A 23,803-nucleotide genomic window follows, 5' to 3' on the forward strand; every position below is an offset into this window, starting at 1 on the left:
CCCTACATTACTCATCTCATATGTATATACTGTACTCTATACCATCTACTGCATCTTGCCTATGCCGTTAAGCCATCACTCATTCATATATTTTTATGTACATATTCTTATTCATTCCTTTACACTTGTGTGTATAAGGTAGTTAATGTGAAATTGTTAGGTTAGATTACTTGTTAGATATTACTGCATGGTCGGAACTAGAAGCACAAGCATTTCGCTACACTCGCATTAACATCTGCTAACTATGTGTATGTGACAAATAAAATTGTATTTTATTTGATTTACAGTTGAAACCGGGATTAATCCGTGAAGAGCACACTTCTCAGTGTGCCAGTCAGTTACGACGCCGAACTACAGTCAGGTCAAGACCCTGGTGGGGACGACGAGCGCGTACAGTGCATTCGGAAAGTATTCAGACCCCTTGACTTTTTCCACATTTTCTTTCATTACAGCCTTGTTCTAAAATGTATTAAATTAAATGTTTTTCTCATCAATCTACACACAATACCCCATAATGACAAAGGCAAAAACAGATTTTTTGAAATTTGTGCAAATTTATTTAAAATAAAAAACAGAAATAAGTATTCAGACCCTTTGCTATGAGACTCAAAATTGAGCTCAGGTGCATCCTGTTTGCATTGATCATCCTTGAGATGTTTCTACAACTTGATTAAATGTCCACSTGTGGCAAATTAAATTGATTGGACATGATTTGGAAAGGCACACATCTGTCTACAGTATATAAGGTCCCACAGTTGACAGTGCATGTCAGAGCAAAAACCAAGCCATGAGGTGGAAGGAATTGCCCGTAGAGCTCCGAGACAGGATTGTGTCGAGGCACAGATCTGGGGAAGGGTACCAYAACATTTCTGCAGCATTGAAGGTCTCCATGAACACAGTGGTCTCCATCATTTTTAAATGGAAAAGTTTGGAACCACCAAGACTCTTCCTAGAGCTGGCTGCCCGGCCAAACTGATCAATCAGTTGAGAAGGGCCTTGGTCAGGGAGGTGACCAAGAACCCGATTGTCACTCTGACAGAGCTCCAAAGTTCCTCTGTGGAGATAGGAGAACCTCGAAGAAGGACAACCATCTCTGCAGCACTCCACCAATCAGGCTTTGATGGTACAGTGGCCAGACAGAAGCCACTCCTCAGTAAAAGGCACATGACAGCCCGCTTGGAGTTTGCCAAAAGGCACCTAAAGGACTCAGTTTAAAAATGTGCAAACATTTCTAAAAACATGTTTCTGCTTTGTCATTATGGGATATTGTGTGTAAATTCATGAGGAAAAAAGCTGTTTCATCCATTTTAGAATAATGCTGTAATATAACAAACTGGGGAAAAATGAAGGGGTCTGAATACTTTCCAAATTCACTGTACACACACAGACGACATACGATACATACACACATGCATATTGACGCCACACTCACACAGACAACACAGACACACACACACACACACACACACACACACACACACACACACACACACACACACACACACACACACCACACACACACACACACACACACACACACACACACACACACACACACACACACACACACACACACACACACACACACACACACACACACACACACACACACACTCTTCACATAAGCAGCTGCTACTCTGTTAATTATTTATCCTGATTGCCTAGTCCATTTTAACCCTACCTACATGTACATATTACCTAAATTCCTTCAATTACCTCGGACCCCAGCGCATTGACTCGGTACCGGTTAGGGTTCAAGCTCCAGTAGGCTAATCTTTTTGAGAGGAACTGTATTACTGTACTGTACTGTATTATACTGTATTATATGGACTGGAATTAAGCACATCATTCAAACCATGATAAAGCAGGGAGAGAACATGTGATTCTGGTGCAGCACACATGGCCTACAAAGTTACAAGTATAGGCTAGCGAATTAGATTTTAATGTTGAAATATAATAGGGCCTATTTGTATAATTAGTAGGCCGACACATTTATACCTTTCATAATATTTCCCCTAATGTTATTAGCCTACCTCTTCTTTCTCTATTGTTGGTTCATTCCTTCCAACAGTTAAATTAAATATGTTTTGTTGTCCTTATCTTCATCATTCTAATGAAATCCTTGAATAATATAGGACTAGAAATAGATGCAGAAGGCTTTCACTTCTCTCCACGAAGACTGAATGGTTATGGGTCTGAATAAATACCCAGCTAGCACAGTGGATCTGGGCCGACTCCGGCTGAGAGTCGGGGCACTCGGCTGAGTGGGCCGCCTTCGGCAGTATTACTTATGGCTGGGATGCGGGTATTGAGCTCGGGACGATTCCAGTGTGAGATATCTGGCCCAAATGTATTACTTGGGGCTCGGGCCGATTGGGGCTATTCTCTGGCAGATGATTACGTGGGCTGCTTTATATAATTAACATTTTATTATTTATTTTCCCATATTTTCTCATGGTTTCTGTGATCAAAAAATAAAGATTTTAATTTAAATGTTAATGTTAAGAGTCCTGTTTAAGTAGTATTTTAGTATTTTGATACAAGCCACAAGGCAATTAATAAGCATTAAAACATTTGTGGATAGGGCCTCCCGGGTGGCGCAGCGGTCTACGACACTGCATACAGTGCAAACTGCTTTGTTACAGATGCTGGTTCAATAGCCGTGCCGGCTGCGCCCAGGAGACCCATGAGGTGACGCACAATTGGCCCAGCGTCGTCCGGGAGGGTTTGGCTGGCTGGGATGTCCTTGTCCAATCACACTGTAGCGACTCCTGTGGCGGGCCAGGCGCATGCACGCTGACACTGTCACCAGGTGTACAGTGTTTCCTCCAACACATTGGTGGGGCTGGTTAAGCATGCATTGTGTCAAGAAGCAGTGCGGCTTGGCCGGGTTGTGTTTCTGAGGACGCACTGCTCTTGACCTTCGCCTGTCCCGAGGCCGGGAGCAGCAATGGGACAAGARAATTGGATATGATGAAAAGGGGATAAAAAAAAACTTTTATAAAAACATTTTGTGGATGGGTATAATTTGTATGTATAAAACGTATAATAGTAATATTTAAAATGATAAATCGGGTAATTTTGTCTACATTTATATAAAATTGCATCCGGCCGCTTCTGGGGGGATTCTGGTAAGATCCCGATGTACCGGAAACACATTGGGCCAATTCTGGGGAGTCATTCATTTTCATTCCGGGCCGATTCAAACAGCTCCTGCCCGGAAGAGGGCCGTTTCTGGGCCGATTCCTCATTGCTAGCTGGGTAACTGCTACAGCCTACCGCCATCGCGTGTTCACACTTCTTTCAAACTACCCGTGAGTTCTATTGGTTGCCGTATTTAACATTTAACACACTTCAAATAGTCTATTGGTATAATAAATGCAACAAAAAAAATATGTTCAGCAAGCTATTCTAGTCCAAGAGCTAAGGAGCGTTTTTTAAGGAGAGAAGCCAAATGAGCACAGGTGCGTGCATATTGCGCAAGAGACAGTGGCTATAAAATAGAAGCTTATTATACATAACAAATCATTAGTTAGCTAAATATAAGGCTAATACTGCCTTGAATTTATTACCTGAAAGAGGTAGTCTAAGACATCTATATATTGGGCTATATATCAATCGAGAACATGATTATCTATTTTGGATGCAATTTGAATGGAGTTGATGGAGTTGATGGAGAACGACTGCGAGAGAGTTAAAGCAACGATACTCGAGTGATAGGCTAAAACTCCACTGCTGCAATAAAAAATTATAATCTTTACAATAAAATAATCAGATGACCTCCGAAATCCAGATGAAGATGGGTAATTTAGACGGGCATGCAGTCTTTATATTACTGTAGCATAGGCTATGTTGCAGCAAATGTAAGCCTACCTGTCACAAGAAAAGAAGTTACCATGATGAGATGACAGGTCGACATGCATTGTGAACTGTGCCCCATACTGAGATGGCCGGCCTGTCTGTCCCCACGCTGAGCATTGATGATTCATCATGCAAGCCGTAGCGAAGCCAGATATAGACATCACATATAATTTAACAGTTCCATTTCACGCCATGCTCTTCATATAGATTATTTTTTATAATTTACCGGTTTCTCACAGTTATTTATCCTGAGAAAAAGGAGTGATTTGGGGCGTTAAATCTCGGTAACCGGGTTCCCGCCACTCAAACCCTAGTACCGGTCCTCATTGTATATGTTATTGTTATTTTATTGTGTTTTGCAAATTGTTCTTACTTTTTAACTCTGCATTGTTGGGAAAGGGCTCGTAAGTAAGCATGTCACGGTAAAGTCCGCACCTGTTCTATTCGGCGCAAGTGACAATTAACATTTTATTTGTTAAAGCTTCAGGCATTCTAAATGAGTGTGACTATAGGAAAAAAAAAGAACTGGCTCTACAGATACAAAGAACAAAGAGCTTTTACACTTGTCCAACAATGTTATGAAAACACTGTAACCAACTGTACTGTTCAGATAACTTTACACATACAGTGGGGCAAAAAAGTATTTAGTCAGCCACCAATTGTGCAAGTTCTCCCACTTAAAAAGATGAGAGAGGCCTGTAATTTTCATCATAGGTACACTTCAACTATGACAGACAAAATTAGAAAGAAAAAAAATCCAGAATCACATTGTAGGATTTTTAATGAATTTATTTGCTAATTATGGTGGAAAATAAGTATTTGGTCACCTACAAACAAGCAAGATTTCTGTCTCTCACAGACCTGTAACTTCTTCTTTAAGAGGCTCCTCTGTCCTCCACTCGTTACCTGTATTAATGGCACCTGTTTGAACTTGTTATCAGTATAAAAGACACCTTGTCCACAACCTCAAACAGTCACACTCCAAACTCCACTATGGCCAAGACCAAAGAGCTGTCAGAGGACACCAGAACAAAATTGTAACCTGCACCAGGCTGGGAAGACTGAATCTGCAATAGGTAAGCAGCTTGGTTTGAAGAAAATTAACTGTGGGAGAAATTATTAGGAAATGGAAGACATACAAGACCACTGATAATCTCCTCGATCTGGGCTCCACGCAAGATCTCACCCCGTGGGTCAAAATGATCACAAGAACGGTGAGCAAAAATCCAAGAACACACGGGGACCTAGTGAATGACCTGCAGAGAGCTGGGACAAAGTAACAAAGCCTACCATCAGTAACACACTACGCCGCCAGGGACTCAAATCCTGCAGTGCAGACGTGTCCCCTGCTTAAGCCAGTACATGTCCAGGCCCGTCTGAAGTTTGCAAGAGAGCATTTGGATGATCCAGAAGAAGATTGGGAATGTCATATGGTCAGATGAACCAAAATAGAACTTTTTGGTAAAAACTCAACTCGTCGTGTTGGAGGACAAAGAATGCTGAGTTGCATCCAAAGAACACCTACCTACTGTGAAGCATGGGGTGAAACATCATGCTTTGGGCTGTTTTTCTGCAAAAGGGTCCAGGACGACTGATCCGTGTAAAGGAAGAATGAATGTATGTATCGTGAGATTGAGTGAAAATCTCCTTCCATCAGCAAGGGCATTGAAGATGAAACGTGGCTGGGTCTTTCAGCATGACAATGATCCCAAACACACGCCCGGGCAACGAAGGAGTGGCTTCGTAAGAAGCAATTTCAAGTCCCGGAGTGGCCTAGCCAGTCTCCAGATCTCAACCCATAGAAAATCTTTGGAGGGAGTTGAAAGTCTGTGTTGCCCAGCAACAGCCCCAAAACATCACTGCTCTAGAGGAGATCTGCATGGAGGAATGGGCCAAAATACCAGCAACAGTGTGTGAAAACCTTGTGAAGACTTACAGAAAACGTTTGACTTCTGTCATTGCCAACAATGGGTATATAATTAAAGTATTGAGATAAACTTTTGTTATTGACCAAATACTTATTTTCCACCATAATCTGCAAATAAATTCATAAAAAATCCTACAATGTGATTTTCTGGATTTTTTTTCTCTTTTTGTCTGTCATAGTTGAAGTGTACCTATGATGAAAATTACAGGCCTCTCTCATCTTTTTAAGTGGGAGAACTTGCACAATTGGTGGCTGACTAAATACTTTTTTGCCCCACTGTATATACACACGTGTAAAATGGCACCGGAGCAGAAGGCAGACGTTTTACGTGCCCCCAACCGATTGTGTTTGTTTGTTCGTTTATCTGCGTTGTTTGTAACTTATTTTTTTACTATTTTTATACATATTGTTGCCGCTACCGTCTCTTATGACCGAAAATAACTTCTAGACATCAGGACTGCGATTACTCACCACGGACTAGCAGAATCCTTTTTCTTCTTTCACGACTCTGACGAGCCCGAGGCAGAGAATATACGTCTCCCTCGGGAACAGGCACAACCCCAGTGATCTGCGTGAAGAGGAGGCGGAGAAAGAGAGGCCGGAGGGCGGACTGCCTTCTGAGGAGTAGGKGGCGATCGAATAAACCCCCACTCCCCTCAATTCTGCTCGCAAACATGCAATCTTTGGACAATAAAAAGGACGAGTTATTGGGATTATTAAACTAACAATGGGACATTAAAAACTGTAACATCTTATGCTTCACGGAGTCGTGGCTGAACGACGACAATATCAACATACAGCTGGCTGGTTATACGATGTACCAGCAGGATAGAACAGCTGCATCTGGGAAGACAAGGGGCGGCGGTCAATGTATTTTTGTAAACAACAGCTGGTGCACAATATCGAAGGAAGCATCGAGCTATTGCTCGCCTGAGATAGAGTTTCTCATGATAAACTGCAGACCACATTACCTACCGAGAGAGTTTTCATCTATATTCTTTGTAATTGTTTACACACCACCACAGTCAGAGGCTGGCACTGAGATAGCATTGAATGAGCTGTATTCCGCCATAAGCCAACAAGAAAACGCTCACCCAGAAACGGCGCTCTAAGTAGCCGGGGACTTGAATGCAGGGAAACTTAAATCAGTTTTACCTAATTTGTATCAACATGTTAAATGTGCAACCAGAGGGAAAATACCTCTGGACCACCAATACTCCACACACAGCGATGCATACAAAGCTCTCCCTCGCCCTCCAATTGGCAAATCTGACCATAATTCTATCCTCCTGATTCCCGCTTACGAGCTAAAATTAAAGCAGGAAGCACCAGTGACTAGATCGATAAAAAAGTGGTCAGATGAAGCAGATGCTAAGCTACAGGACTGTTTTGCTAGCAGAGACTGGAATATGTTCCGGGATTCCTCCGATGGCATTGAGGAGTACACCACATCTGTCATTGGCTTCATCAATAAGTGCATCGACAACGTCGTCCCCACAGTGACTGTACGTACATACCCCACCCAGAAACCATGGATTACAGGGAGCATCCGCACTGAGCTAAAGGCTAGAGATGCCGCTTTCAAGGAGCGGGACTCTAACCTGGAAGCTTATAAGAAATCCCTATTGCTATTCATTGACTACAGCTCAGCGTTCAACACCATAGTGCCATCAAAGCTCATCAATAAGCTAAGGACCCTGGGACTAAACACCTCCCTCTGCAACTGGATCCTGGACTTCCTTACGGGCCGCCCACAGGTGGTAAGAGTAGGTAACAACACATATGCCACGCTGATCCTCAACACAGGGGCCCCTCAGGGGTGCGTGCTCAGCCCCCTCCTGTACTCCCTGTTCACTCATGACTGCACGGTCAGGCACGACTCCAACACCATCATTAAATTTGTCGATGACACAACAGTGGTAGGCCTGATTACCGACAACAACGAGACAGCCTATAGGGAGGAGGTCAGAGACCTGGCCATGTGGTGCCAGGACAACAACCTCTCCCTCAACGTGACCAAGACAAAGGAGATGGTTGTGGACTACAGGAAAAAGCGGACCGAGCACGCCCCCATTCTCATCGACAGGGCCGCAGTGAAGCAGGTTGAGAGCTTCAAGTTCCTTGGTGTCCACATCACCAACAAACTAACATGGTCCAAGCACACCATGACAGTCGTGAAGCAGGCACGACAAAACCTATTCCCACTCAGGAGTCGGAAAAGATTTGGCATGGGTCCTCAGATCCTCAAAAGGTTCTACATCTGCACCATCCCGACTGGTTGCATCACTGCCTGGTATGGCAACTGCTCAGTCTCCGACCGCAAGGCACTACAGAGGGTGGTGCGAACGGCCCAGTACATCACTGAGGCCAAACTTCCTGCCATCCAGGAACTTCTATACCAGGCAGTGTCAGAGGAAGGCCCTAACAATTGTCAACAACTCCAGCCACCCTAGTCATAGACTGTTCTCTCTGCTACCACACGGCAAGCGGTACCAGAGCGCCAAGTCTAGGTCCAAGAGGCTTCTAAACAGCTTTTACCCCCAAGCCATAAGACTCCTGAAAATCTAGTCAAATGGCTACCCAGGCTATTCACATTGCCCCCCCCCCCCCTCCTCTCTCCACACCACTGCCACTCTCTGTTGTCATCTGTGCATAGTCACTTTAATTAACTCTACCTACATGTACATACTACCTCAACTAACCGGTGCCCCCGCACATTGACTCTGTACCGGCACCCTCCTGTCTATATTGTTATTTTTTACTGCTCCTCTTTAATTACTTGTTACTTTTATCTCTTATTCTTATCCGTATTTTTTTAAGCTGCACTGTCGGTTGGGGGCTTGTAAGTAAGTATTTCACTGTAAGGTTTACACCTGTTGTATTCGGCGCATGGAACTAATCAAATTTGATTTGATATAGGCCTACACACTCTCCCTCACGTCTCTCTTTCACATACTCCCATTCTCACACACATCCTCTTTCACACACAGTCATACATACCCACTCTTGGGTATGGCATATTCCTTTTCAGTTCTTCCTCTGCCATCTACATTTTGTGAATAGCCTAGTCAGTGGTCAAGTTATCAAGTTCCTAGCTAGCTAGTTAACATGACTAGCTAGTTAAACAATGTTTGTTATGAATAAAATAAAAATATTTCTCGCAAGTAATTTAAAATGGGCTGCAACACGCTCACCAATTTGAGGCAGAAAGAAAAAACATAGCTCCAGTGATATTGGACATGATTTTGCCTAGAGGCCCACGGTCTTCAGCCATGTAAAGGTGAAGCTAAGACTGTAGCTGTGTTCCGTGTTGTGTTCTAAGCATGTCATGCCTTAACCCGTTATTAACGTGTTAATTTGACAGCCCTTAAAATATTGGCTCTCCAATGAACAGCATCAAATGAATGCTTTGCAGCTTCAATGTAATACTTTGGGTGCAAACAAAGATATGATGGTGCAGAAGTTTACTCACTGTATGTCAATTAGGCATACTGCTAGTTTATCACTAATATGTGGGATTACTGAACACAAAAAGACTGGTAGGCATAGAGCCATCTCACAGACTGACAGACAGACAGACTGACAGAGACAGACAGGCCACCAGACACCAAATACCTCCTGTATATTGTCAAGTGGGGACCCAGCATCCTCCTTTTGCCAGCGAGGGTTAAAGAGAGAGAGAGCATATTAGTGAATGACAGGGAGAGAGAGCAAGAAAGAACAGCAGCAGGAGAAGTTAGGTTGGCTTGGCATGAGAGATAAGTGAAGGTTCGATACAGCAGTTAGTGGTGATAGTGAGCTGTACTGGTTAGCCTCTGAGTGGCATAGAGGGAGCAGAGTTAATTTTGCTTTAAATCTTTAGCTTTAAACCTCAGCAGGGAATGTCACAGTGGTACCCGAAGTTCCAGCGGTACACTCTAGCACCAGCAGCACCCCTGCAGTCACTGCCATCTGACAATCTGCACTGAGACAGACACCTCCACCCTGACACAAACATCATATCCACACAAGCTATGTGTCTCTCTAAGCTTCCATAGGTATCATCCTACTTATACTGCATTGTATCCTTACTTATAGCCTATTTCCATCCTAGAGTGGCACTTACCATCAAATGTGAATGTTTTTGATTCTGAGAAACAAGTAGGCTGAGCCTGGGTCCACAAATCTGTTTGTGTTTTATCCAACTCCTATGTCATGTAGCCTAGGGAATGTTATAGGAGTTGGCTAAAGCACATACAGATCAATCAACCAGGCTAGGTTGGGCCATTTACCCTCTGAACCAGATATGACCACCATAGTATCTTAAGTCATGTAGCTACCCTCTCAAGCCTTCCTCCCATCTGCCTAACAGTACCTTTCCCTAACCAGGGTTTCCCAAACTCAGTCCTCAGGACCCCAAAGGGTGCATGACTTGTTTTTTGTCCGAGCACTACACAGCTGATTCAAATAATCAACTAATCATCAAGCTTCGATCATTTAGATCAGCTGTGTAGTGTTCAGGCAAAACCCAAAACTTGCTCCCCTTGGTGTCCCGAGGACCGAGTTTGGGAAATGCTCCCCTAACCCGTACCCTAACAGTAACTTAATAACCCTAACCCTAACAGTAACGTGATAACCCTAACCCTAACAGTACCTTGATCTCCTTCTTCTTGCTGGGGGTGGGGACACCATCCTCATCCTTCTCTTGGTCGTGGTATTCCTCTAGATCCTGTTCCTCATCCTGATCCTCCTCTTGGTCCTGCTCCAAACTGGGTGGTTCCAGTTCTGTCTCCTGTTCGTCCCCAGAGGGGCTGTGGAGGTGGGGGTGTTCACTGCCACTGTGCTGGGACAGACCATCCTGGTTTTCACACATGGCCGACACTGGCCGGGAGAACTCTGCTAATTAGACCAAGGCACAGTGGGACTGTTTTATTACGAGAGAACAGTCCAGCATTAGATATACATACAGTAAGTATATGGCCGCATCGACAGTACATCTTAAGACACTGTCTTTTGGTATGAACAAATATCCCATAGCCACTAATGTATCATTCAATATTTTCACTTTTAACAAGTGTCCGTTGTGTGAGTAGCCCTTGAGGAACACCACTATGGTACCTACCTCCGTCCAGACTGCGGGACAACAGGTACCTCTTGCTGGTGGAGCGTTCAAAGTGTGGCGCGGGCCGGTCTATGAGAGCGCTGGCCTGCCGTGTCTGGGCCTGGGTTCGCCCACTGTATCGAAACTTAGAGCCCATCACCAAGAAGCCCTTAGGAGGAGGCTCTGGAGACACTAACCTGGAGGTGTTATAGTCCACAGACAGAGAGGAATTCATCAGCCCTAATTCTGGGGACTTTAACCTGAAGATTACCTGGCATTTTGGTTGCAACAGTATAAAAACAACAAGGCTTAACTTACAATACTGGGGAAAGAGAAATTGACCATCCTTGCTTTACAGCAATACGATTGAGAGAAAGACCAGATGTTAGTATGAGATTAGTTACTGGATGTAGTAAATTACTTTGTAAAATGCTGAGAACAGTGGACTCTGTTCTTTGCACTGGGGCAGTGTTGAAAACATTGCTCTATACTACTGTATGTGGTTCCCTATTCCCCTTACTGTGAATTCCTCAAAGCCTGAGGTAACAGGGGCAGAGAAACACCAGAGATACAAAGTAACATGAGGAGGAAACAGAGAGGGAAACACCCTGAGCCTCAGTGTAGTGCTGGCTGCTGTGAAATAAAATGCTGCTGTGGATGGTGCCTATAGGGAGACGGAGCCCTGATCAAAGCTGTGCTCTAATCACTCCTGAGCTTCCCCGGCAGTGGGATAGCAGGTGCTGGAAGCGGCTGGGGAAAAAGCTATAGAGAGATGGGAACACGATTCAAGCGAGTGGTGTTTGGTTATATTTGGCTGCCTAAAGATCAAGAGGACTTAAGGAGAAATGGCTTGCATGGGGTAACGTAACAGAGGTACAAGAGGGCTACAAGTGAGGGGATTTGATGTCTGAAGTTGCTCTTTCCATTCCGTTGCTCTTAGCCGCCCGGTGGTTTGGAAGCTTGACGCCAATAGTGCTCTCAAACTGCTCGTACTGGTTTGCAGAGAGGGAGAGAGAGGAGGGAGGGCAGGGAGGGAGGGAGGGAGGGAGGGAGGGAGGGAGGGGGAGGGAGGGAGGGGGGGGAGGGGAGGGAGGGAGGGAGGGACAGGTGTTTACTGTGGTTACATAGATTAGAGTATGAGGGAGTGACAGCAGTTTTGAATGACATGATACATTCTTAAAAACAACCTTGAAATGCATCATCACTTTATTTCATATTCCAAACTGTCACAATTTTAAGTTATATGCTGATCAACTACATTTGCTGAATCGGCCCGCTTGTCACTCATGAGCTCTAAGCAAAAAGACACAGTGTGAAACTATTCACTGCTGTAAACCCCCGGACGGTTAACACTCCCAAGTATGCACACGACACTCTTAGAAAAAAAGGTGCTATTTAGAACCTTTAAGGGTTCGCTGGCTGTCCCCATAGGAGAACCCTTTGAATAACCCTTTTTGGTTCCAGGTGGAACCCTTTTGGGTTCCATGTAGAAACCTTTCTAAAGAGGGTTCTACATTACATGGAACCCAAAATGGTTCTACTTGGAACCAAAAAGGGTTCTACCTGAAACCAAAAAGGGTTATCTTATGGGGACAGTTGAATAACCCCTTTGGTACCCTTTTTTCTAAGATTACAGTAATCTGCTCTCCCTGAAATTATAGCCCTGTGAKCACCAGACAGATTCCTGCACTGAGCTGAGCAAAGGACTAAAACTGCAGTGTTCAGACAGCAGGGACAAACATGAGGGTGGCATTTCAAGGCTCTATATTTATACTTTTCATCCCTATATTCTGTGTGCTGCTGCAGCTGCACTGGCCGTGTTAAAAGCTCCCTTTATCCCTCTCTTCCACTGGCTCACTATGGGGCTCTGTCACTTCAGAAGGCCTGGTCAGACAGCCTGTCACACTGGGCTGGGGCTCAGCTCAGTAGGCTGCAGAGGTTGAGGCTGCAGCGCTGCAAGAACTGAACAGCGACTTGGAGAGAGAGGCAGGCTATATATTCTAAGCCTGTGGAGCAGCAAAATTGTGGGGGGAATACAATTTTACATTTGCATTTATTTAGCCAGGATAGTCCACTCAGTAATACTTGCCACTGTTCTCCAGGGAGTCCTGGGTTCCATAGAATCAATAAAACATATACAGCATACCCATTGGCATACATACACAAGCACATCTAAAATCACAGCCAACACATCATACGCGGTAGCATACATACAAATCCAAGCGCACATTACAACTATGTGTACTGCTCTTTTGAAGGCGGAAATGCTAGCTAGCTGTCATGTAGATAAGTCCAGCTTGTTCCAGAGCAATGGTCCAAATAACATTTTCCAGGAAGTTGATTTAATTCCACGTGGTTAGTTCTCTGGTCACACATCAGCTTCCACACAGTCTTTAGCTGGTCGTATTTCCAGTTATAACAGAAATGGACTGCATAAATGTCTCAAAGCATAATTTTGTAAGGGGGTAAAACCTCAACTACAGTGCAGCCATTCTCTCATTTGGTTCAGCTTACCTCTCCGGGACGGATCTTGATGTAGAAGTTGCTCCTCTTGTAGGATATCTTGAGAATCTTTGGCCAGGCAAAGCGGTTGATCCTCAGGCGGTCGCGGTATATCAGGAGGCCGTTGGCACATACACCCAGCATGATGTCAATCCCTTCTGAATCCTGGAGCAGCCAAGAGCCAGCATGGCAGAGTAGAGGATGATGAAAAGAGAGGAAGAAGAGAGGGAAGGAGAGGAAATAAAGTAATATGTTGGTGTATAGGGTAAAATAAATCATCCTGCACAGTCACATAGAAATATAGACTCACAAAATGTCATATGTAACCAATAAAATCTCATAGTTTCCATTTGAAACTCAAAGTATTATGGATTAACATCTATGTTTTACACATGAATTCCATGTGGTGACAGGCTTAATTCCACATGGTTACAGGGTTAATTACACGTGGTTACAGGGTTAAAACAGAACTCAAAGTATCATCAAGTATTCTCACGGCTTGCTAGAACATTGTGAACTGCGGTGGAGCAGGGTTCTAAGCAGCTCGCTCTGGCTCTGAGCATCATGAATTTGCGCCCAGTGCTGGGCAATAGTTTTTTCTTGTGAGTCCCGAGAAAGGCCTATATCAACGTTCTCAGGGCCTTTTCAAAAGTCCGAAATCGATGTCAATATCTAGTGATCAGGCTGATGTAACAGCATACCTTGGCATGATGGAGGTCCACCCCATACATGGATAGCTTCTTAGCATTTTCTAGGAAGTTGATTTCTGCGTCAGCTGGCGTCATACCCCTGAAACAAAAATACATCAACTCACACAGGAGAACACATTTCATATTTTAGAGCGGTAGGCCTGATATATCCATTCCCATGTCTCTTCCTCCACCTTTGGCCAAGAGCCAAGCGCTGTTGCCATGCCTGGACAGGGAGGGAAGAGACCCTGAGACTGGGGAAGTGTTGATAGTGTTGGCAAGGCCTCCATGTAGACAGCCATGACAGATGCCAGGGCAATGTGGTGGCATTTGTCAACATATGTATGGTGTGTTGTTGGACACTGTCTGAGTAGAGCTGTATCAACAGGCTCCAATGTTTCCATATGAATGAGAGATGAGATGAAACCCGTGGAGTAGCGGGGACTATTATGCAGGTATAGGCAACAATGGGTATGCAAACCAGGTATTGAAAAAGTTTGGACCGAGTCTTGTGTGGCGGAGTCTAGGAATATGGCTTTGTTGTTCTGTTCAGGGACTTTACAAGACTACTATGTGCCAGGAGACGTCACGGCCGGTTCTAAAAAGGTCCTGGGGAGAGGTGGTGTGAGGGAGTGCACAGGCAAGTGTGTTGCAAAAGGAGGAGAAAGTAAGAGAATGATAACGAGTAGAGAGACGCTGAATTCAGAAAGTAACTTAAGTTGGAGTATCGTTGCAGAAATAGGACGTGCTAGTTCTGGAAAAGGATTGTTCCATACCATAGAATGTCTGTCATTTCGCCTTCGGATTAACGTTGGCTACACATGCCTCTCCCTAATGTCAATATGCCTTGTCTACTGCTGTTTAGGTTAGTTATTATTGTTTTATTTCACTGTAGAGCCCCCAGCCCCACCATAAATGCCTTAGATAGATATTTTGTCCCACCCCCCACACATGCGGAGACCTCACCTGGCTTAAATGGTGCCTCCAGAGACGCAACCGCTCTCATCGTCACTCAATGCCTAGGTTTACCTCCACTGTACTCACATCCTACCATACCCTTGTCTGTACATTATGCCCTGAATCTATTCTATCACGCACAGAAATCTGCTCCTTTTATTCTCTGTTCCCAAATCACTAGACGACCAGTTCTTATAGCCTTTAGCCGTACCCTTATCCTGCTCCTCCTCTGTTCCTCTGGTGATGTAGTGGTTAATAGCCCCCAGCACCACACCTATTCCCCAGGCACTCTCACTTGTTGACTTCTGTAACCGTAAAAGCCTTGGTTTCATGCATGTTAACATCAGAAGCCTCCTCCCTAAGTGTGTTTTATTCACTGCTTTAGCACACTCCGCCAACCCTGATGACCTATCTGTGTCTGAATCCTGGCTTAGGAAGGCCACCAAAATCCATCCCCAACTACAACATTTTCCGACAAGATAGAACTGCCAAAGGGGGCGGAGATGCAATCTACTGCAGAGACAGCCTGCAGAGTTCTGTCTTACTATCCAGGTCTGTGCCCAAACTATTCGAGCTTCTACTTTAAAAATCCACCTTTCCAAAAATAAGTCTCTCACCGTTGCCGCTTGTTATAGACACCCTCAGCCCCCAGCTGTGCCCAAATGTGAATTGATTACCCCCCATCTGTCTTCAGAGTTCGTACTGTTAGGTGACCTAAACTGGGATATGCTTAACACCCCGGCCATCCTACAATCTAAGCTAGATGCCCTCAATCTCACACAAATTACCAAGAAACCTACCGGGTACAATCCTAAATCCGTAACCATGGGCACCCTCATAGATATCATCCTGACCAACTTGCCCTCTAAATACACCTCTGCTATCTTCAACCAGGATCTCAGCGATCACTGTCTCATTGCCTGCGTCCGTAATGGGTCCACGGTCAAACGGCCACGCCCCATCACTGTCAAACGCATCCTAAAACACTTCAGCGAGCAGGCCTTTCTAATCAACCTGGCCCGGGTTTTCTGGAAGGATATTGACCTCATCCTGTCAGTAGAGGATGCCTTGTTGCTCTTTACAAGTGTTTTTCTCACCATCTTAAATAAGCATGCCCTGTTCAAAAAATGCAGAACTAAGAACAGATATAGCCCTTGGATCACTCCAGACCTGACTGCCCTTGACCAGCACAAAAACATCCTGTGGCGTATTGCATTTGCATCGAATAGCCCCTGCGATATGCAACTGTTCAGGGAAGCAAGGAACCAATATACACAGTCAGTTAGGAATGCTAAGGCTACCTTTTTCAAACAGAAATTTGCATCCTGGAGGCACTAATTCCAAAAAGTTATGTGACACTGTAAAGTCCATGGAGAATAAGAGCACCTCCTCCCAGCTGCCCACTGCACTGAGGCTAGGAAACACTGTCACCACCGATAAATCCACGATAATCGATCATTTCAATAAGCATTTTTTACAGCTGGCCATGCTTTCCACCTGGCTACCCTTACCCCGGCCAACAGCTCTGCACCCCCCGCAGAAACTTGCCCAAGCACCCCCCGCTTCTCCTTCACCCAAATCCAGACAGCTGATGTTCTGAAAGAGCTGCAAAATCTGGATCCTTACAAATCAGCTGGGCTAGACATTCTGGACCCTCTCGTTCTAAAATTATCCACCGAAATTGTTGCAACCCCTATTACTAGCCTGTTCAACCTCTCTTTCGTTTCATCTGAGATCCCCAAAGATTGGAAAGCTGCCGCGGTCATCCCCCTCTTCAAAGGGGGAGACACTCTAGACCCAAACTGTTATAGACCTATAGCCATCCTGCCCTGCCTTTCTAAAATCTTTGAAAGCCACGTTAACAAACAGAACACCGACCATGTCAAAATCCCACCGTACATTTTCCACTATGAAATCTGGTTTCCGAGCTGGTCATGGGTGCACCTCAGCCACGCTCAAGGTCCTAAACGGTATCATAACCGCCATCGATAAAAGACAGTACTGTGCAGCCGTCTTCATCGACCTGGCCAAGGCTTTCAACTCTGTAAATCACCGCATTCTTATCGGCAGACTCAATAGCCTTGGTTTCTCAAATGACTGCCTTGCCTGGTTCACCAACTCCTTCTCAGGTAGAGTTCAGTGTGTCAAATCGGAGGGCCTGTTGTCCGGACCTCTGGCAGTCTCTATCAGGGTGCCACAGGGTTCAATTCTCGGGCCAACTCTTTTCTCTGTATATATCAATGATGTCGCTCTTGCTGCTGGTGATTATCTGATCCACCTCTACGCAGACGACACCATTCTGTATACATCTGGCCCTTCTTTGAACACTGTGTTAACAAACCTCCAAACAAGCTTCACTGCCATACAACTCTCCTTCCATGGCCTCCAACTGCTTTTAAATGCTAGTAAAACTAAATGCATGCTCTTCAACCGATTGCTGCCCTGCACCTGCCCGCCCGACTAGCATCACTACTAGGCACTACAGAGGGTAGTACGTACGGCCCAGTACATCACTGGGGCTAAGCTGCCTGCCATCCAGGACCTCTACACCAGGCGGTGTCAGAGGAAGGCCCTAAAAATTGTCATAGACCCCAGCCACCCCAGTCATAGACTGTTCTCTCTACTACCGCATGGCAAGCGGTACCGGAGTGCCAAGTCTAGGACAAAAAGGCTTCTCAACATGTTTTCCCCCCAAGCCATAAGACTCCTGAACAGGTAATCAAATGGCTACCCGGACTACTGCATTGTGTGCCCCCCCAACCCCTCTTTTTACGCTGCTGCTACTTTCTGTTTATCATATATGCATAGTCACTTTAACTATACATTCATGTACATACTACCTCAACTGGGCCGACCAACCAGTGCTCCCGCACAGTGGCTAACCGGGCTATCTGCATTGTATCCCACACACCACCCGCCTACCCCTTTTTTACACTACTGCTACTCTCTGTTCATCTTATATGCATAGTCACTTTAACCATATCTACATGTACATTCTACCTCAATCAGCCTGACTAACCGGTGTCTGTATGTAGCCTCGCTACTTTTATAGCCTCGCTACTGTATATAGCCTGTCTTTTTACTGTTGTTTTATTTCTTTACTTACCTATTGTTCACTAATACCTTTTTTGCACTATTGGTTAGAGCCTATAAGTAAGCATTTCACTGTAAGGTCAAACCTGTCGTATTCAGCGCACGTGACAAATAAACTTTGATTTGATTTGTTAATATGAACATTTATGCCTAATTAGCCATTCAAAGGAGAAGAATATTACCGTAACAACGTTTGCAGACTACTTCTATTGTTTTAGTCTCTGCCAGCCCTTATACAGACTCCATGAACACAGTAACAGGTGTCATTCTTTATTTTTGTTTGTTTATTTGTTTGTTATTGTGATATCTGAGATAAATGCCATAAGACTGCTAGGTTGTATTGCTATGTTTTCAATGGTTGTCTTCAAGCTAGGCTACACGTGCAGGTGAGGTAGATTACAGTAGGCTATTCTGTGAACTGTGAAATTGTGCCTGTTGTGTTGTTGCCTAAAACAGACAATATATTTTCATTATTTTAAAGCAGAACTGTCTTTTCTTTAGTACTGCCTTGGGGTAGGGGGCCTAACCTGTCTTAGGTATTGGGATGTATTGCAGGTGGATGCTCCATGCTATTAACCATATAATCTGAGTGAGTTATTTTTTTAACGTTTCACCCTATACTATTTGGAAAGATGCCACTAATACTAAGTACTGTGGTGAGGTTAAATGTGTTGGGCAATAGAGACGCAGCTCTGGTTGTTACTCAACCTCCCAAGGTTGATCTGAGAAAAACCCTACAAAACAGCTATTTTCTGCCTGTTACACTTAGTTAAATCTTTGCGATGTGCAATTCAGTCAACATGCTCTGTTTGAATGAATATTTCTAAAGGCTTTCACAAAAAAACTTCCCAATTAAATGATGACTGCAAAGAATGTCTCCTGGCAGAATGATATCGTGATAATTTGTATCAATGGGAGGGCACTTGTTTTTCAAACTCTGCCATCGCATGTACTCTGTAGGCCAACATTGTTGTACAGTTGGCCTACAGGAACAACGCTAGCCAAACTGTCTCTTGATAGGTGCACAACTGAATTAAAGGGCAACTACACCCTCCCCCACAAAAATTCCCAAACATCAAAAATGTTTTCCTGATATTGTTTAAGAGCATTGTTGTGGACGAAGGACATCACATTTTTGTATTTAATTAGAATTTTTTTTACCTGAAAAAACAAGAGGAAAACATATAATTTTGAAACAGGGCGCTTTCCTTTGCCAGACGGGCCGTTTGATCTGAGTATACCCATTTCTCCAGGCACCACTGCACCACTGGATGTAACCAAAATGGATTTACTACAAACATGCAACTGAAATAAACCTAACTGGGCCAAGAGCATTTATTCTGATCATGTGATCATAGTCAAGGCCCTATCATTTTTCTGGTGGTCAGAAGATACTCTTGACCCTGACCATAACTCCTACCTGTAGTTACGATGGAGCTCCATGACCCTCTCCTCCAGCTCTCGCGTCTGATTGGGTGCGAAGCGGAAGTCGCTGACGTAGTCGGGACCGTGGTCATCGGTGTCATAGTCTCCCAGCTCGGCCTGCACGGCATAGGAACCCAGCAGGGCGTGGGTCACGAAGGAGCAGGGCAGACGGCCTGACAACATGTCATCTCTCAGCTGAAGACACAGGTAGTACCTGTCATAAAAGAGGGAGAGAGAGAGAGGGGGGGGGGGGGGCAAGACAGGGGGAGAGGAACTAGTTCAAATAAGGTCTCACCAAAGGCAAGCTCCAATGAGAATGTTGAGGAGTTAATCCATTACAGCCAGTGGAACTCCAAATGTAGCTAAACCTCTAAATAGAGTATGTTTTTGAATCCTTTGCAGTGAAATATGCCCTGTAAATGATTACAATCGTAAAAAGTATTTCTGTACAAACGTTTGTTGTTTGACAGAGATAGTTCAATGTGAGAACTGATAATTATGAGAGACTTTGCGTGCTGCCAGTTTATATGTATGTACAGTATGTGTGTGTGTATATAAAAACAGTATGTGAGAATGCTATGGGGGCCTCTTCACACTTCCCTTCTGTACAACAGTACCTGGTGATGTCCTCTGTCAACTGGGAGGGGTCTGGTGGGTAGAACTTGACAGAGAAGGCAAAGTGCCAGGGAGCAGCTGAGGAGCGACACAGGAGATGTGAAGAGTTTACTCCCCATGTGGACTGGACATGTATCACAGAGGTGTGAGTGACACACATGCAATAATAACAGTAGTAATAATAACAACAATAATAATAATAATAGTAATAATTAGGAGGTTGCTTATATTTGTCCTATTTCACACATGTACAAGTGTGTATTAAAACACATGTGGGAATTGGAAATGTGCATATCCCAACTCCCCCTGAGACACCCTCGGAGAGTGGGGTCATATGTATGACATAGTCATAAAATCCCCATAACATGTGTCACAATAAAGATCTATTTGTGTCAACAGGCTCCAGCCTACAAACTCATTATATCATCTTGCATAATGGGACTAAAGCTTCTCATTCTACTGCATAAGTATTTAGCAGATTCCATATACAAACWGTATATAATTAAGCAATAAGGCCAGGAGAGGTGTGGTATATGGTCATTATTCCACGGCTAAGGGCTGTTCTTAGGTACGACGCAACAGGTGCCTGGATGCAGCCCTTAGCCATGGTATAATGGCCATATACCACAAACCCGAAGTGCCTTATAGCTATTATAAATTGTTTACCAACGTAATTAGACCAGTAAATAGCATCATTTTGTCATTCCCACTGTATACGGTCTGATATACCACAGCTTTCAGCCAATCAGCATTCAGGACTCGAATCCTGATGTGTGTGCTGCGTGTGGGCCGAGGATACTCACTGCGCATCTGCTTCTTGATCTCCTTGGAGGGGTCCAACCAATTCTGAAAGACATATAGGAGAGACAGAAAGAATTCCCAGGGGTCTGTGAGAGACGTGGCTAATACACACCCTGTTGCCACACACTCATTCACCCTGCAGCTCTAATTGCAGATTGTGATTCTAGTGAAAGCATTTGCATATGGTTCAATAGAAGGAGGAGGAGAGGGATGCAGGAGGAACCCTCCCCCATTGAGACTTTCAGCATGAGGATATGAGAGTGGCAGGCCCAGCATCTGTTTGCCCATTGTGACAGTAAATGACCACCGGCCAGTTAATATCCTATCAGCTTGTATCACACCAGATCTGTACAATGACATCATTCAGCATGAGGCTCTGTTTCTGACAGATACTCCTCCTGCTGCCTTGTGTTAATAAAACGTCCTCCTTCAACGCACACCCTCGTGTCCCTTGTGAAATCTCTCAGATCATTCCCTGCCCTTTGACAATGTGTATTGTTAATGTAGTTGAACAGGAAGAGTGAATACGCCTATTGCATGGTTAATAACGCAGGCTTCCATATGCCGAACCACAAACAGTGAGCTTCCCAGCATCCTGAGCCTGAGTGGCACATCCCAGCTGCTGAATAAGGCTGAAAGCTTTTTTGGCAGTCACTATCACTTCTGCCAGAGTGAAATCAGGAGTGGAAAAGGTTGAAACAGCACAGCAGTCTCCAACATCTTCTTTGGAAAACCACAAGTGTTCCTGCCAACTTCAGAACACACAACCTGAAAAATAGACACACCTGCAAAAATACACACTAATAATAAACTGAGATCCAATCACAAACTCTCTCTCACTCTCACACACACACACACACACACCCCGGGTGAGGTCCATTTACATTTGAGTAATTTAGCAGATGCTCTTCTCCAGAGCGAATTACAGTGCATTCATCTTAAGATAGCTAGGTGAGAAAACCACATATCTTAGTCGTAGTAAGTACAGTCGTGGCCAAACGTTTTGAGAATGACACAAATATTAATTTTCACAAAGTCTGCTGCATCAGTGTCTTTAGATATTTTTGTCAGATGTTACTATGGAATACTGAAGTATAATTACAAGCATTTCATAAGTGTCAAAGGCTTTTATTGACAATTACATGCAGTTGATGCAAAGAGTCAATATTTGCAGTGTTGATCTTTCTTTTTCAAAACCTCTGCAATCCGCCCTGGCATGCTGTCAATTAACGTCTGGGCCACATCCTGACTGATGGCAGCCCATTCTTGCATAATCAATGCTTGGAGTTTGTCAGAATTTGTGGGGTTTTGTTTGTCTACCCGCCTCTTGAGGATTAACCACAAGTTCTCAATGCAATTAAGTTCTGGGTAGTTTCCTGGCCATGGACACAAAATATCGATGTTTTGTTCCCCGAGCCACTTAGTTATCACTTTTGCCTTATGGCAAGGTGCTCCATCATGCTGGAAAAGGCATTGTTCGTCACCAAACTGTTCCTGGATGGTTGGGAGAAGTTGCTCTCAGAGGATGTGTTGGTACCATTCTTATTCATGGCTGTGTTCTTAGGCAAAATTGTGAGTGAGCCCACTCCCTTGGCTGACAAGCAACCCCACACATGAATGGTCTCAGGATGCTTTACTGTTGGCATGACACAGGACTGATGGTAGCGCTCATCTTGTCTTCTCCGGACAAGCTTTTTTCCGGATGCCCCAAACAATTGGAAAAGGGATTCATCAGAGAAAATGACTTTACCCCAGTCCTCAGCAGTCCAATCCCTGTACCTTTTGCAGAATATCAGTCTGTCCCTGATGTTTTTCCTGGAGAGAAGTGGCTTCTCTGCTGCCCTTCTTGACACCAGGCCATCCTCCAAAAGTCTTCGCCTCACTGTGCATACAGATGCACTCACACCTGCCTGCTGCCATTCCWGAGCAAGCTCTGTACTGGTGGTGCCCCGATCCCGCAGCTGAATCAACTTTAGGAGACGGTCCTGGCGCTTGCTGGACTTTCTTGGGCAACCTGAAGCCTTCTTCACAACAATTGAACCGCTCTCCTTGAAGTTCTTGATGATCTGATAAATGGTTGATTTAGATGCAATCTTACTGGCAGCAATATCCTTGCCTGTGAAGCCCTTTTTGTGCAAAGCAATGATGACGGCACGTGTTTCCTTGCAGGTAACCATGGTTGACAGAGGAAGAACAATGATTCCAACCACCACCCTCCTTTTGAAGCTTCCAGTCTGTTATTCGAACTCAATCAGCATGACAGAGTGATCTCCAGCCTTGTCCTCGTCAACACTCACACCTGTGTTAATGAGAGAATCACTGACATGATGTCAGCTGGTCCTTTTGTGGCAAGGCTGAAATGCAGTGGAAATGTTTTTGGGGGATTCAGTTCATTTGCATGGCAAAGAGGGACTTTGCAATTAATTGCAATTCATCTGATCACTCTTCATAACATTCTGGAGTATATGCAATTTGCCATCATACAAACTGAGGCAGCAGACTTTGTGAAAATTAATATTRGTGTCATTCTCAAGACTTTTGGCCACGACTGTACATTTTTCCTCAATAAATAAGTTATCAGCAAAGTCAGAGCTAGTAGGAAAAGGGGGTGGACTGACATGACTAGACTGACATGTCTTATTTCAGATACTCTTTGAAGTGTTTCAGACATTTGAGGGTTTTGGACGTTTTCAGAAAATTGGCAGGGACTCCGCTGTCCTAGCATCAGGGTGAAGCTGGTTCAACCATTGGGGTACTAGGGCAGAGAAAAGCTTTGGTCCTCCAGTGTTAAATCAGCGTGCTAAACACATTAATAAGCAGCAGTAATTTATTATCCTCAAGAATCTATCTAAC

At 44.4% G+C, this 23,803-nt stretch overlaps 1 protein-coding gene across 2 annotated transcripts in view; it reads right to left on the reverse strand.

Annotated features, from left to right (window-relative positions):
• LOC111977633 (band 4.1-like protein 1) overlaps positions 1-23,803 on the reverse strand; it is a 172,181-nt gene that overhangs the window by 30,207 nt on the left and 118,171 nt on the right. The window contains exons 5-13 of one of the 2 annotated variants that reach the window (XM_070445613.1): positions 20,953-20,995; positions 20,152-20,227; positions 19,530-19,748; positions 14,072-14,159; positions 13,383-13,535; positions 11,803-11,860; positions 10,890-11,108; positions 10,422-10,666; positions 9,404-9,439 (exon numbers count right to left, since the gene is read on the reverse strand). In XM_070445613.1, the coding sequence (XP_070301714.1) occupies positions 9,404-9,439; positions 10,422-10,666; positions 10,890-11,108; positions 11,803-11,860; positions 13,383-13,535; positions 14,072-14,159; positions 19,530-19,748; positions 20,152-20,227; positions 20,953-20,995 (1,137 nt within the window). Of the gene's footprint in view, positions 1-9,403; positions 9,440-10,421; positions 10,667-10,889; positions 11,109-11,802; positions 11,861-13,382; positions 13,536-14,071; positions 14,160-19,529; positions 19,749-20,151; positions 20,228-20,952; positions 20,996-23,803 lie in introns of those variants that run through there. The other variant, XM_070445611.1, reaches the window with a different exon arrangement.

Source organism: Salvelinus sp. IW2-2015, linkage group LG1 (assembly GCF_002910315.2).
Source record: "Salvelinus sp. IW2-2015 linkage group LG1, ASM291031v2, whole genome shotgun sequence".
Classification (NCBI taxonomy): domain Eukaryota; kingdom Metazoa; phylum Chordata; class Actinopteri; order Salmoniformes; family Salmonidae; genus Salvelinus; species Salvelinus sp. IW2-2015.